The sequence below is a fragment of the Ahaetulla prasina genome, chromosome 2 (assembly GCF_028640845.1).
Source record: "Ahaetulla prasina isolate Xishuangbanna chromosome 2, ASM2864084v1, whole genome shotgun sequence".
Classification (NCBI taxonomy): domain Eukaryota; kingdom Metazoa; phylum Chordata; class Lepidosauria; order Squamata; family Colubridae; genus Ahaetulla; species Ahaetulla prasina.
Genome location: NC_080540.1, coordinates 132,368,029 through 132,382,306, shown reverse-complemented (window position 1 = coordinate 132,382,306; position 14,278 = coordinate 132,368,029). Strand labels below are relative to the sequence as shown.

Genomic DNA, 14,278 nt, shown 5'->3' with positions numbered 1-14,278 from the left:
TGTCAGTACATCAATAGAACAATGTTTATTTACAAAACAATATTTTACTATATCACAACAGTGTTTTCTCTTATTTTGTCATCTCTTTTCAATATATTGAAAATGACCCTTTTTCCTATCATTCGTCTGCTACATTTCTCCTCTCTTATCTTTTCCTTCTCCTTCCTAGTTACCTTTTCATCTACATTTTACATAAGGTTCTTTAACCTTTTACATAATTCTGTTCTAGCAAGAACGAACTATTGTTTTATCACAAGACTGTTTGTGTCAATAAATCAAAATTTTTACTAATTCTAGACATTCTTTTTTAGCAAATAAGTTTAAATTAAAATAGTTTTTTTCCACTTTTATATCCCCTGATCAAACTGGAATTGTGGTTCAGAGAAATTTAGTTGACTTTATTGGAAGACCTTTAAACCTATTATGCCAAGTACATAAATATCTCAGTTACAATGTTTCAGGTAAACATTTCTAATATATTTGATATAATGAAATGGAAGTTTCCGTACAAACTTTCATGTACCATAGTTCTGTTTATAATTTTGTATTTGTAACTAAACAATTATATTTGTCTCTTAAGACAGTTCTTAATAATTAATATTAATATTGCAAGAATAAAACTGGGATGTCTTTTCATTCTTGTTTATAATTGAACTATTAGCAGATAATGTTAATTATTGCAGTAATATTCAAATACTAGGGGTTAAAAACCAAAAGGTTTTTGCTTAATATGTTTACTGATGCCATAGCAATTTTCTTCAATCACTATGCTGGATATTCTCAGTTAATAAAACAACCTAACCAAGTGGCAGAAGCAGAATTTAATATGGAAAGTCCAATAATAATCATCACTAACAGTAATTGTGCAAGTATGCTTGAGAACTTCTGACCTATGGGAGAGATTCTTGAAAATTGTTCTTACAAAGATGTAGGCCAGCTATGGAAAATAAATTCTGAGCCACTGTTGATAAACACTAAGCAGATCCTTTAAAAAAAGAACCACTAACATTACTCTGGCTTGGCAAAATTGCAGCTGTCAAAGTAACATTATCAGAATTATTTTGTTTCAGAAATTTCCCATTTGACCCAGTGTTGGCAAAACAATTCATCACCGCTATCCATTTGAGGAAGAAATCTAGGCTTCAGCAAGCAATATTGTGTAACTATAAAAGTGAAGAGGACTGAGAATAATAAACTTGAAATAGTACAATTTTATGATTAGCTACATCAATTAATACTCACAATTACTACCCTTCTGTGTCCAGTGGGTTCAAATAAAGCTGGCTTTGGAATCATCAGAAATCCATCCAATAATTCAGGATTTAATGGAAACATTGCTACTGGGGTATTTATATACTTGGCATACATAAATCAATTCTATCCTTAACTAATTCTGCAAAAAATGTTATCCTGTATCACCCTCTGTCCAAAATCAAAGTTAATTCTTTGGCTTGGACAGAAAAAATATAAGCACCTGGGCAAAGTCCCTTTTGCTACCTTTCTTAAAATATATAATTTTTAAATACAAAATGAGCATGATCAGCAAAAAGAATAAGAACACAATCCATGCATACTTGGAGACATGATCATTAATGGTTATTCTATATCTGTTTGGTTTATGTTATAAAATGAAAACTGGAAAATGTTTGGTTCTGTTCTCATATTGAAATAACTCCAGTCAGAACTTTTATTTAAAACAACCATTCCATTTCTCTTCTGCAGAATTTACATTATGTTCAGGCAAGGTACGTGGTTAGTCTTAAAAAATTAAAAGCAGTTCCATTATTACATTACAAAACAGATGCTCCAAACTTTATCAAAATAATTTGAGAATGTAATTTAGAAAAAGAAAAAGAAGGAGCTGAGTGGAATCCCATCTGGCCCAAACTACCTTTTAATGCCAGCCCATAGATGGTAATTACATTTTTTTCATATGGATTGTATTTATTATTGGACTCTGGCCACTTCTTTTCATTTGGGAAGGTCCTTAGGTCATTCTGCTTTAAAGCATTTGCCAAAGTGCCTAATACAGCAAGCAACATGTAAAGATTGATCTACTACCCAGATTTTTATAAATACTGTCCATCAATTCCTTACAATAATTAATTAAATAATCTGTTATTACCAGCAACCTAAAACATGGTTGATTGATAGGAAATGGACAGAGGGGAATTTGTCTGACTATTATCTCAAAATATGGGGCACTTGCATTGTTGCAAAGATCCATATAGCACTCGTCCTGACAGAACTGTTCTGAAGTCATCTCGTTTCCCTTTATACAAGGAATAGCAACTTGGTCCCTTTCCCCAAACAGTAGTGAGATTCCATTCATGCAGATACGTCACTGGGAGCTTTTAGAAAGCTTCTTGCAGCATGAAGGGAATCAGGGGAGCGCAAAAAGGAAGATAAGAACTAAACTAGTTCTAGGGTAGGAGTGTCAAACTCAAGGCCTGTGGGCCGGATTCGGCCCGTGTGGTGCTTAAATCTGGCCTGTGGGGCCAGCCTGGAAATAGCAAACGACCGGCCCGCGGTGCCTCTGGCAGCCAAAATGAGGGCATGGAGAGGCGTGTGTGCCCCCCACGCACCCCGTTTTTGGTCCCCCCCAGCCGGTCCACAGAGGAGAACTACAATGCTGATTCAGCCCTTGAAGAAATCTAGTTTGACACCCCTGCTCTAGAGGGAGAAGTGTGACTGAAGACTGATTCCTGCATACTTCTCTGAGTATGGGGATAGCTTGTGAAATAAAAACTAGAATGGAACTACTTCTGGTTGTGACACCATCCCCCTTCTCTGACCTCAAAGAAGGATTGTACCTGTTTAAATGAAAGACCCCAGAAAATTCCAACTGAACTGGGAAGGTTAAAAAAAACTATCAAAAAAGAAAGTGTACATAAAACTCTTCCATATTTCTGCTAGGACAATTATCTATGTAATAGTTGGTTTTAGCTTTTTATTGTCAGTAAGGTCTGTCAAAATTTTGAGATCAATATGTACAGGAAGAATCATCATCCACGGTTATTTTTGCTCATCACATTTCTCTATGAAGACATATCATCAGACTTCTCTTTTCCAGATGTTGCACCTTATGGCTCCTATCAGGTTGGTCCAATGGCCACATTGCCTGGGATTAATCGGCATTACCTCTCGCCTGGACTACTGCAATGCTCTCTACATGGGGCTCCCCTTGAAGAGCACCCAGAGGCTCCAATTGGTTCAGAATGTGGCTGCGCGGGTGATAGAGGGAGCCGCCCGCGGCTCCCATATAACACCTCTCCTGCGCAAGCTGCACTGGCTGCCTGTGGTCTTCCGGGTGCACTTCAAGGTGTTGGTTACCACCTTTAAAGCACTCCATGGCTTAGGACCGGTGTTATTTACGGGACCGCCTTCTGCTACCGTTTGCCTCCCACCAACCCGTGCACTCTCATAAGGAGGGCCTCCTCAGGGTGCCGTCAGCCAAGCAATGTCGGCTGGCGACCCCCAGGGGAAGGGCCTTCTCTGTGGGGGCTCCTACCCTCTGGAACGAACTTCCCCCGGACTTCGACAACTTCCTGACCTTTGGACCTTCCACCGCGAGCTGAAGACGTATCCATTCTTCCGCGCAGGACTGGCATAGAAGTTTTAAGAATTTTATTATTGGTTTTTTAAATTTTAATGGGGTTTTATGGTTTCATGTATTTTTAATTGGGGCCAAATTGAATAAGTTTGTTAATTATTGGTTTTATCTGTATTGCATGTATTTATTGTTGGTTTTTTACTTGGCTGTAAACCACCCTGAGTCCTTCGGGAGAAGGGCAGTATAAAAATTAAATAATAATAATTATTATTATTGTTGTTGTTGTTGTTGTTGTTGTTGTTGTTTCCAAGGACGGACATAGGTCAGGGATGGCTATATTAGAGCTTTGCTTACCTCCAGAGCTGTTGGCTTTCACAGATGATGGAGCCTGAGAACTTTCATGTTCTGGTTGATCCACAGATTCAGGTAATTTTGCAAATAAGTCAAATGTACTATTGTCTACAGAGAGGTAAAGAAAGGGAAAAAATCTATTTAGTTAACAGTCCTTCTCTCGCTTCTCTCTCTTTCTCTCTCTCTTTTCTTCCTAATATTTTCCAGTCCTCTTTTTCAGATCAACCAAGTGTCAATCTCTTGGTTGTGACAGGAATTAATCGTTTTGTTGCCCAAGCCTGATATTGTAGACTAAAAGACTGACCCAAAAGTCATCCAACTGGCTTTTATGCTTAAAATATGGGACTAGAACTCACTGTGTCTTGGTTTCTTGCCTTGTACCTTAACCACTAAACCAAACTGGCTCTCTATGCTTTGTTCAATTTCAGCCCTTCTCAATACCATTGAGAAGGAATGGAAGCTCAGGGAAAGTAGTAGCACTGTTATTTATGCTTATCCTTCACACACTATGCAAAGGAAGCTAAGGACAGGAACATATTTATTGTCCAGTACTCCACTTTGAAGCCTGGGGGGGGGGAAACTTTAACCTAAGACTGTCTACTGTTGACCTTTAACTTTAACCTTTAAACTTTAACCTAAGACTGTCTACTGTTGACCTCACCCCATTCCTAAGAGGTCTGTAAGGGGCGTGCGTAAGAGCACCAGCGTGCCTACCGTTCCTGTCCTAATGTTCCCTTTAATTGTATTCACTTTGTGTATTCAATTCATGCTTATACTTATATATATTATCTAATATGTACTCGACTAAATAAATAAACAAATAAATAAATAAATAAATAAATTTTTCTCTTTCCTCCACTACCAGTTTGTTGAATTTGGGAGTCTTGACTGAAGAAGTGAGAGTGAGATTGTGGATGGAATCTCTTGTTTTGTATTTACTTCAAAGCCTAGACCTCCTTACAGTAAAAAGGAAGCAGAGAAAGAAGCTCGCTTAATCCCATATGACACTCGGCAGTTTCCCCTCTGTTTCTGAAGACAGCTAAAAAGATATCTAGGTGTCTTTCATTTTATTCACAGCAAGGAGGGTCACACAGCTTGCCACTTAGGAACTCAGCTGGGACAATCACATGTTCCTCTTGCAAATCAATCAAACACCTTACATGGCTCACATAAAGCAGGAGAGAAATTATGGCCAGCAGTTATGGAGTTGGGGAAGGATACTATTAATTTGTCACATTGAGCCATCTCAAAAACAGCAGGTGATTTTTTTAAAAATAATGCATTTGATTTATATCTGTATACAGGAGATCAAGGTGGCACAAGTGGTGCTCCCACATCCTATTTTCCGCCACAACAACAGCCCTATGAAGTAGACTACGAGGAGAAAGACTGCTCAAAATTACCCACTGAAAAAAGCATCTAGAGGAAGGCAAGGAGGAAGAGCTGCTACCACAAGCACATGAAGACTTGTAATTTTTGCTTACTACTGACCTATATGGCATTGGTTTCTTAGCTTGATCTACCTAGTTGGTCTGGTACATGGCTGAGGGTGAACTAGAACTTGTGTCTCCCCATTTCTTGTCCATCACCTCGACCAACCCACCTTATTGGCTGTCTTACCAGGGGCAGAAGAATTGTCAGTAGAACCTCCCCAAGGATCAGCAGCAGAAGTGACACTTGCAGAGAGTGGAGCAGGTGGTGACTGTTTTCCCCAGGGATCTGTCGATGACACACCTGAAGGCAATGATTTTATCCCCCATGGATCAGAGGCAGAAGAGACGGGAGGAAGATTCCAGGGGCTGGAAGAAGCTTGACTGGCAGAAGAGTGAGTCAGAGGATCCTCCGAAGGTAATGGCACCCAAGGGTCTGCAGCAGGACCCCAGGATGTTCCTGTTGATTCTACAGGAGATTTGGTATCTGAAAGTAGCAAGCAGATAGAAAAGAGTCTATCGATGTGGAATCTGATTTGCCCGAGAAACAGGGAATGAATCGACTAAGAAGCAGATAACTTGATGAAGTCAGGATTGAATAAATGAGTAAGCTCAACCTTAGAGATGCCATTTGAGGAAAGAAATCTTAGTTGGCTCATTCTATGAGCTTTAACTGATCAAATCTGCATATATATGTATAAGACTGTATGCTGTATGCCCTTTATCCAAGGGCTACATATTTGGTACTTTTATGTCTTCAACAGTTACAAGCTAAAATCACCATCTTTGTTTTCAGCACAGTAATGAGATTCATCTGTCTGGCTTCCCACTACTGCACAAATCATTCCTGTTTCCTTTTCCCTCTATTACAGGGGTGTGAAACTCGCATCGTCACATGAGGTATCGTGACTTTTTTCTCCTTCACTAAATCTGCATATATATGTATAAGACTGTATGCTAATGGAGGAAAGAAATGTCTAGATGTTATATATCGGCCCAACAGAAATAATCTTAGTGGGAAATTCATTTAAACTGTAAATAAAAACAGAAAGGTTTATGTTTCTTTTAAGATCGTAGTTGCTACTCAAGACTCTTTTACTAAGGTGCTTAAAAGAACTTTAATAATTCATTTTTAAATAAAGATTTATAAACCTCTTAATGTATTTATATACATAAATGTACATAAAATTGCAAAATGTATATAAAATTACAAAAATGAATTGAAGTATTTTTATTACCTAGAAGATACCACACACAACTTAAGGCAGGGTCACACAATAACAGACAATGGTTTAACATTGACCCCCAGTTGCCCAATAGCAAGAATGGAATGGAAGAACAGAAAAGAGAAAGAAGAGAACAGATTCAAAACTTCTTACTATTGTGGTCCCAAGAACTGGGCAAGGATAGAGCTGGAGGAGAGAAGTCTGTGTCAACAGATCGAACAGTGCCCCCACCTGGAATATCCCATGGGTCAGCAGAAGTATGGGTAGAGGTGACTGGTGCTGGTCCAAAAATGTCTGCCAGCTCCAACACAGAAGACTTGAAAGATACAAAGGAATACCATGTATTAGAGCTTGTACTCCTGTAGTTCCTATAGAGCTTAAACAAATATGAAGAATTCAGCAGCCAGCCAGAATATAGCCACTTTTGCAAAGTATCAAGGAAATCAAACACATCCCCTTGTTCTCTTTAGACATGTTGCTGGCATTCCTTGGCTCTTAAAGTGCATATTCTGTTGGATATGGATTGCCCCAGAATCAGCTCCATACCCAAATGTTCTCATGGTGTCATCTGTGTTCACAGCCGGACGGTAGGGAATCATTAGATAAATGCACAAAACATGTGTATTAAACTTATGAGCGTTGACCAAATGCCATTCTGTGCATTCCCTTAATACATAGCTGGAAGAAAGAACTGATTGGCTCATGCAGTGACCTCAGCCTTGTGAGGTTGGTTGCAGTGAGATGGGTTCACACTGCTCTCAAATTCCTGTGGAATAGAAATGATGGTGACATTAACATGTCTGAACAATGGGTGTTTCTGGAAATAACCTTTTGCAGGGATCACTTGCTGAATAGGCTATGGAATATGAGAACAGTTTAGGCTTATCAGAGGCTGGAAACTGCCAGTCTGAACTTTGTAGGAGTAAATGACTATGAACAATAGGTCTCGATCTAGAATAGATACACCTGTAGAGAGGAAAATTGTCTGATAATCACTTTAACAATATTGGAGGTAGCAGCAAAAGGTTCACCTGCTATATATTTGGTATTTTATTTTGCCAGCACAGTATATGTGGATTAAAAACAAAAGAAGTAAAATAACACTAAATACTAATGAAACAAAAAGCATGAAGCATAAGAATTTTTCCTCATGCTACAGTATAACCATCCTTATTTCTCCAACCATCCTCTCTTCCAAAAATTTCCATTCAAAGGCTTTATTGTTTGCCTTTCTAAACTTCTTTGGGGTTGAATCCAGTTATTCTATACAACCACAACGGCAGGCATAAATAAAATAAGTTTCATAAACTTTTGTAGACGTATGGGCTCAGAGTCTGCAAAATTTTTGGCGTGGCAGGATGCAGCATCTAAGTCAGTATTTGCTCATCTACCATTTTCTCAATGAGGATTTGAGGAAAAATCACTATCAATAACTTCAGTTCCAAGCTACACAGTTTGCAATTCCATACAGAGATAACACACGAGGAGTATACATTTGCATACTTCAAAGCTGGCATTATAGCACGCCTGCGATTGGTTTTTCATACCTGTGTTTTCTTTTCCTTATCATCTTCTTCAACTTCCTCAACACCCAGGTTACTTTCTTCCAGTGCCTTTTGTAGTAGAGAATTTTCTCCTTTCCATGCCCTAACTTCCTGCAAGCAGAATGAACACATGCCTGAGCCAAGTGCCAGAAAGTGGAATGATTATTTCCTGAAGGCAACAATCATCATTCAGATATTACCACGTGCATTTGTCATAGCAATCACTCTTTTAGTTTTCAAATAGAATCTAAGTTAAGATATTCCTCGATAAGGTTAGTCTTCAGAACCATGAAAATTAAAGTTATTAATTGGAAAAGTATCAGAAGACAGAAGAAAATGGACACAGCAGGGAGTGATGATAGGAAGGAAGAGGTCTAGAGAATTCTCTCACCTAAAAGTGTGACAAATTCTATGATTGTAGCAATCTTATGCACACTTTTGGGGCAATAATTTCCACTGAGCTTGGCAACATGACTTACTGCCAGACAAAATAAGCTCAGGAGTGGATCTGATTAGGAAAACAGAGGTGCTTATACGTTTTCACTTTGCCCGATTGATTGGACGATCAAATCTTAAATTTGAGTACTTTCAATATTTAATATTTTTGCCATTAGGAGAAAGAACCCATAACACCCATCCTTGGGTTCTGGGGCTCTGACATTTCTCATACAAAATTCGATTCATATTTATAAAGGCCAACAACTTTGGTCACCTTAACAATTTCAGAATTTCAGCAAATGAATGAGATTCCAAAGTTTTTGGCAAGTTAGGAGCGTGTAGAATTCCTAGACCATTGGGGACAGAACAGCCTTGTCCCAGGAAGAAGATGTGAAGGTAACAGAAAGCTGCCCCATTTGAAGAGATGTGAGTTCAAGAAGAGGAAAGGTAAAGTGCCCTTTCACCACCTGGGCTTGGGGTACCTTCTCATGCTCTTGTTTGCTCAGGGTAAGCGCTATCTGTAATTGCAAATCTTCATCTGTGCTGGAGACTGGAGGAAGTGGCTGCTGATAACGAAGGAGAATTGGGTAAAAGTTTGCTCAGAGTTCTCTGCTCAATCATTTATTCTGGGTAAACAATCCACCCAGCCACCCAGCCACCCCTTAACCCTTTGTGGACATATACCAAGTTGGTATTGAGTTAATCTATTTTTGTTCATTTCAGTATTGAACTAGGCAGCTTAATTACACTTTTATCCTCCTCTGCACTGCTGCACTCCAGAAGTGTTGGATACAACTTGAATAATGCCCATCCCAAGCTATAAGAATTGAATCCAACACATTTGGTAAGTAGGAGATTGGCTGATCTGTTTTTTCATCAAGTTTGAAATTCATCCACTGACAGCACCAATTCTATTATCAGGATTCTATTTTATGAGGGTTCAGCTGAAGTTATAGGTAATCATCAACTTACAACCACAATTGAGCCCAAAATTTATGTTGCCAAGTGAGATAATTGTTAAGTGAGTTTTGCCCCATTTTATGACTTTTCATACCACAGTTGTTAAGTGAATCATTGCAGTTGTTAAGTTAGTAACACAGTTGGTAAGTGAATATGGCTTCCTTATTGACTTTGCTTGTCAGAAAGTTGCAAAAGGTGATCACATGACCCTGGGACACTGCAACCATCATAAATATATGCCAGTTGCCAAGCATCCAAATTTTGATCACCTGACCATGGGGATGCTGCAACAGTCGTAAGTGTGAAAAACAGTCATAAGTCACTTTTTTCAGTGCCGTTGTAACCTTGAAAGTAAACTAAGTGAACTGCTTTAAGTTGAGAACAATCTGTAATTCCTTTCATTAAAAAAGCATTGATCTTTCACTTAGATATGGAATAAAGAAGAGCTAAAGTAATCAGCCTATTACTGGCAACTCAGCCCAAATCTTTGTATAATCTTCCACAACTGTATTTTTGTCTGAAATTTTTTTCGTCTAAAAGACTTCACACCAAGTACAACAATAAATGTTGCCCCTCCAGGAATTCAATCTCACTTTTAGTAACTAGCTGTCTATAGAAGCTTTGCAGATTTGATATGGCTACTTATTTTAAGTTGCTTTATTGCAGAATAATTGTAAGAGACAACAAATTTATCTACAGCAGAATACAAGAATCATATGATAGATATAGAAACAGACACTTCATTGTTTTAGTTTCTAGGCCTTTTTATCCAGTTCTTTTAAGCCAATTGACTTCTGATCAGTTATTTTCCTGGCTTAAGTACCGGAGTCACTTTTTTTTTTTTTTTTTTTTTTTTTATTCAAAAAGTTTTTATTAGTCAAAAAAGGTTTATACAAATACATATCAGGTATGGTAAATTTTCATTTTTCTTATCTAAAATAAGAATTTTACTCAAATTTTTTAACACATACAACAGCCATAAGGCAAGCAGGTGACACGAAGTAGCTAAGTTTGCAAATTTTAAATACGTAATAAAGAAGAGTCAAGAATAATCAGAATATCGTACAAAAGAGAATAAGGAAAACCAACACAATCCCAAATATCTTTATCACTTCCTAGTTTTGGATCTCAGAACTCTGGGTTCAGCCTGACCCAACTCCAGGGCGGCGACAGCGGCAGCCGCTCAGCCCCATGATCTATAACCTCCTTCTTCAATTCCTGGATCATCTGATTCCAGGAAGGCTTTGTGTTCCTCCACATAGGCCGTAGCCTCCACAATTGTACTGATTTTTTCGTAATGCCCTCCCGGAAAATCATCAATCCTCTGGCATCAGCCATCTGAAGCCCACTCCTTCTGGTACAATTTGCTTGACAAAAATAATATTTCTTTCTTTTTCACGTACCTGTCTGGGAATCTGCCTCAGAATGGCTATCTCCTGCCCCTGTAAATCAGTGCCCCACTCCTATGTTTTCTAAGAATTTCATCTCTCGCCTCTTCTCACAAATTTGACATGAACCTCTCTGGGAACTGCATGCGTGCGTGCATATTGCGAATTAACTCTATAAACTCGATCCACATCCCAATTCATGAAATCAACACCTCTCCCAAGAAATTCTCCCAACAATTTAGTCACAACATCTCTCAAATCTTCTTGGTCCACTTCTTCCAAATTTTGAAACCTAAGGAAATAAGACATTTTATCCATCTGTAGTCCAAGCACAGCATTGCCTGTCGTCTCCTCTCTTTCTGCACTGCCCGCATATCACCCTCCAGACCTTCCACTTTCTGCTTGTTTTCTGCTGAGACTTGTTGAGTATCCTTTAAATCCTTTTGGATAGTCACAATTTCTGCTCTTATTTCCGTTTGGCCTCTTTGCAAATCATCCAATTTCTTGTCCATATTGGATAACTTTTCCAGAATTCTCCCCATCTCTCCTGCAGTTGGTCTCTGACCCTTTGCCATTTGAAAAAAAAAGTATTCAAAATCCTCAGGCAAGCACAGTATCCTTGTAATTTCCTCCGGATCCACCAGGGGGCACTCACAGGAGCAACGAGTCCAGAGTACAGTTAGTCAACCAGGAAGCCGAAGGGAAGTGATGTCATCAAAATTCTCATAGTGAAGGCGGAAGCTGGACGCCACCACTGTTCCCCAGAAGGAGGGGGCCTCAAACCTTCCCTCCTAAATTTCTCCATCACCTCTTCTCCAGAGCTCCACAAAACCGTAATCTTCTTATTTTAAGTTCTCCTCTCCAGAATAACTCGTGCTCCTTCCAACCGCAGGGAGAGAAAACCCCGCACTCCGGAGCACTCCACCACGCCACCGATATTCCCTTCCTTCTCCTCCTCAATTCTTCTCCGTGCCCTGTTCACCACCAGGCTGCTGCAGTTATAAATCCAATGCCCGGTGTCACGGGCACAGCGGCCCAGGCGACGACCAAAATAATGGCCGCGGCCTGTGGCCTCCGAACCCCGCCAAGCCTAGGACGCGCCAGCATCGGTCCCCACAGTCCTGTATATCGGCTGGGAGACCCCTGGCGAGCCGTCCGTACGGCAGGTGTCCTTTTCGGAACACCTGGCCCCTGAGGGCCTCGGCGGCGGCCGGATTCGGGCGCTGGAGGCAGGAGAAACCTTCCAGACGTCCGTTGCCGCTGGATACCGGAAGTCGTCCTAAGTACCGGAGTCACTTATGCCAAGAGAATCAAAAGGCTCAAAGGGAACTCTAGATAACCCTACTTCTTCCAAACGCGCTTGCAATGCTGTCCATGTTATTGCAAATATGTCTGTGCTGCTTTTCAATTCAAAATCCCCAAAAATTTAGAATAAAAAAAATGGAGACAGTTCACAAAGATTCTTTTTATGGAAAAAGTAATAAGGCCTCTGATGAGACAGCAAGCGTATATTCTGCTGCAGTTGAAATACTAAGTCTCCAGCCAAGCAGTTTGGCCAGTCTCCCATGATCTGGCAACAGCCAAGAAGGACAAGGGTTAAGGGAACAACTTTTACTTCTGTTCCAGAATTTTCTCAGATGCTTTGTCTTCTGTGGAAATCAACAAAAGCTGATCCAAGCAACTCTGCCTAGCAGTATTTACAAAGTCAACCAGTCTGAACACCAGGTGGCACCTAAGCCAGGTTTAGGCAACCTACAGGGCATCCCAGTCATAAAAATGTGAGCAACTAAATATTTTAAAAAGAAGTCACCAGGGTTCACAGACAAAAGGTTGCATGTGTGATATCCCCACATGATACAGAGACATCTGTGTATTCTCCATAAAGTCAAAAAACTTTCTTGTCCCATTAGGCCAGTGTTACAAGCTTCATATAAAGAAATATCCCTTTTAAAATCTATAAACATGAAATAAAAAAGCAAAAAATTAAAAGATAAGCGGTGTGGCATTATTGTACTTGGTGTCTTTCTACATATTTGTAGTACGTGTAAATTTGATGAGCAGACTTAAGATACACAAGGATCTTGACAGACTTGAACATTGGACACCATCTAACAAAATAAAATTCAATGATGAAAAAAGTAAGATTCTATATTTAGGCAAGAAAAAACAAATGCACAGGTACAGTATATGTGGTACCCTGCTCAATAGTAGTAACTTGTGAGAGAGAGCTTGTTGCTCTCATAGAAGTCCTAGTGCACAATCACTTAAATATGAGCCAGCAGTGAGCTGCAGCTGTCAAAAAAACCAACACAATCCTAGGCTGCATTAACAGAGGGATAGAATCAAGATCAAGTGAAGTGTTAATACCACTTTATGATGCCTTGGTAAGACCATACTTGGAATACTGCATCCTGTTTTGGTCACCACAATGTAAAAAAAATGTTGAGACTCTGGAAAGAATGCAGAGAAGAGCCACAAAGATGATTAGGGGACTGGAGGCAAACACATATGAAGAACGGACATTATAGCAGGTTTCCGATATCTCAGGACTTGCCACAAAGAAGAGGGAGTCAAGCTATTCTCCAAAGCACCTGAGGGCAGGGCAAGAAGCAATGGATGGAAACTAATCAAGGAGAGAAGCAACCTAGAAGAAGAAATTTCCTGACAGAACAATTAATCTGTGAAACAACTTGCCTGCCCAAGTTATGAATGCTCCAATACAGTAGTATTTAAAGAAAAGATTGGACAATCATTTGTCTGCAATGGTATAAGGTTTTTTTGCCTGAGCAGGGGATTGTACTAGAAGGCCGCCAAGGTCCCTTCCAGCTCCTGTTCTGTTCTGGGGTAGGAGAGGGAGTTGCTGCATCTTGGAGCAATGTGGCTGGTTTGTCAAGCTAATGTAACATGAGAGCTTTCTTTGCTGGCTGCTGTGACCTCACTGTCCTTTCTCAAACTTGAAGTTCATCAAATGTTGTTCTAAAACTCAGTTGCCTGTAACAAGGGCAAACAGCAAGCAAACAGATTTTGGCACTAGAAGGCACAATCTGCTTTGCACTTAACTTCAGATAAGGCATCACCATGCTGTTGCCATAAAAGAACGAACACAGATTGTCCCCATTCATTCCAAAGAAACAGTATTGTCACACACCACCATTAACCTTATTTTCTGAAGAATTATTGCTAATTGCTAGCATTCATGTAAATGTTTAATTCACAAAAGGCTGCCCAATTCTTGCATCCTGCTAAAGAAAAATGTTTGGCTTTGGCTTAGCATGATGTTTGCATCAGCCTTTCTACTTCAGAAACTATTATTTATGACTTAGCCTTATGTACCTGATATAACAAACTATTTTAAACCAGGATTTAGTAAACCATGTCAAACTGCCAA

General features: G+C 39.6%; 1 protein-coding gene across 4 annotated transcripts in view; it reads right to left on the bottom strand.

The window, feature by feature from the left end:
* EPN3 (epsin 3) overlaps positions 1-14,278 on the bottom strand; it is a 56,089-nt gene that overhangs the window by 7,314 nt on the left and 34,497 nt on the right. The window contains exons 4-8 of one of the 4 annotated variants that reach the window (XM_058165607.1): positions 9,025-9,105; positions 8,108-8,215; positions 6,714-6,876; positions 5,525-5,821; positions 3,908-4,012 (exon numbers count right to left, since the gene is read on the bottom strand). In XM_058165607.1, coding sequence (XP_058021590.1) covers positions 3,908-4,012; positions 5,525-5,821; positions 6,714-6,876; positions 8,108-8,215; positions 9,025-9,105 — 754 coding nt within the window. Of the gene's footprint in view, positions 1-3,907; positions 4,013-5,524; positions 5,822-6,713; positions 6,877-8,107; positions 8,216-9,024; positions 9,109-14,278 lie in introns of all 4 variants that reach the window. The other 3 variants (XM_058165606.1, XM_058165608.1, XM_058165609.1) reach the window with 3 other exon arrangements.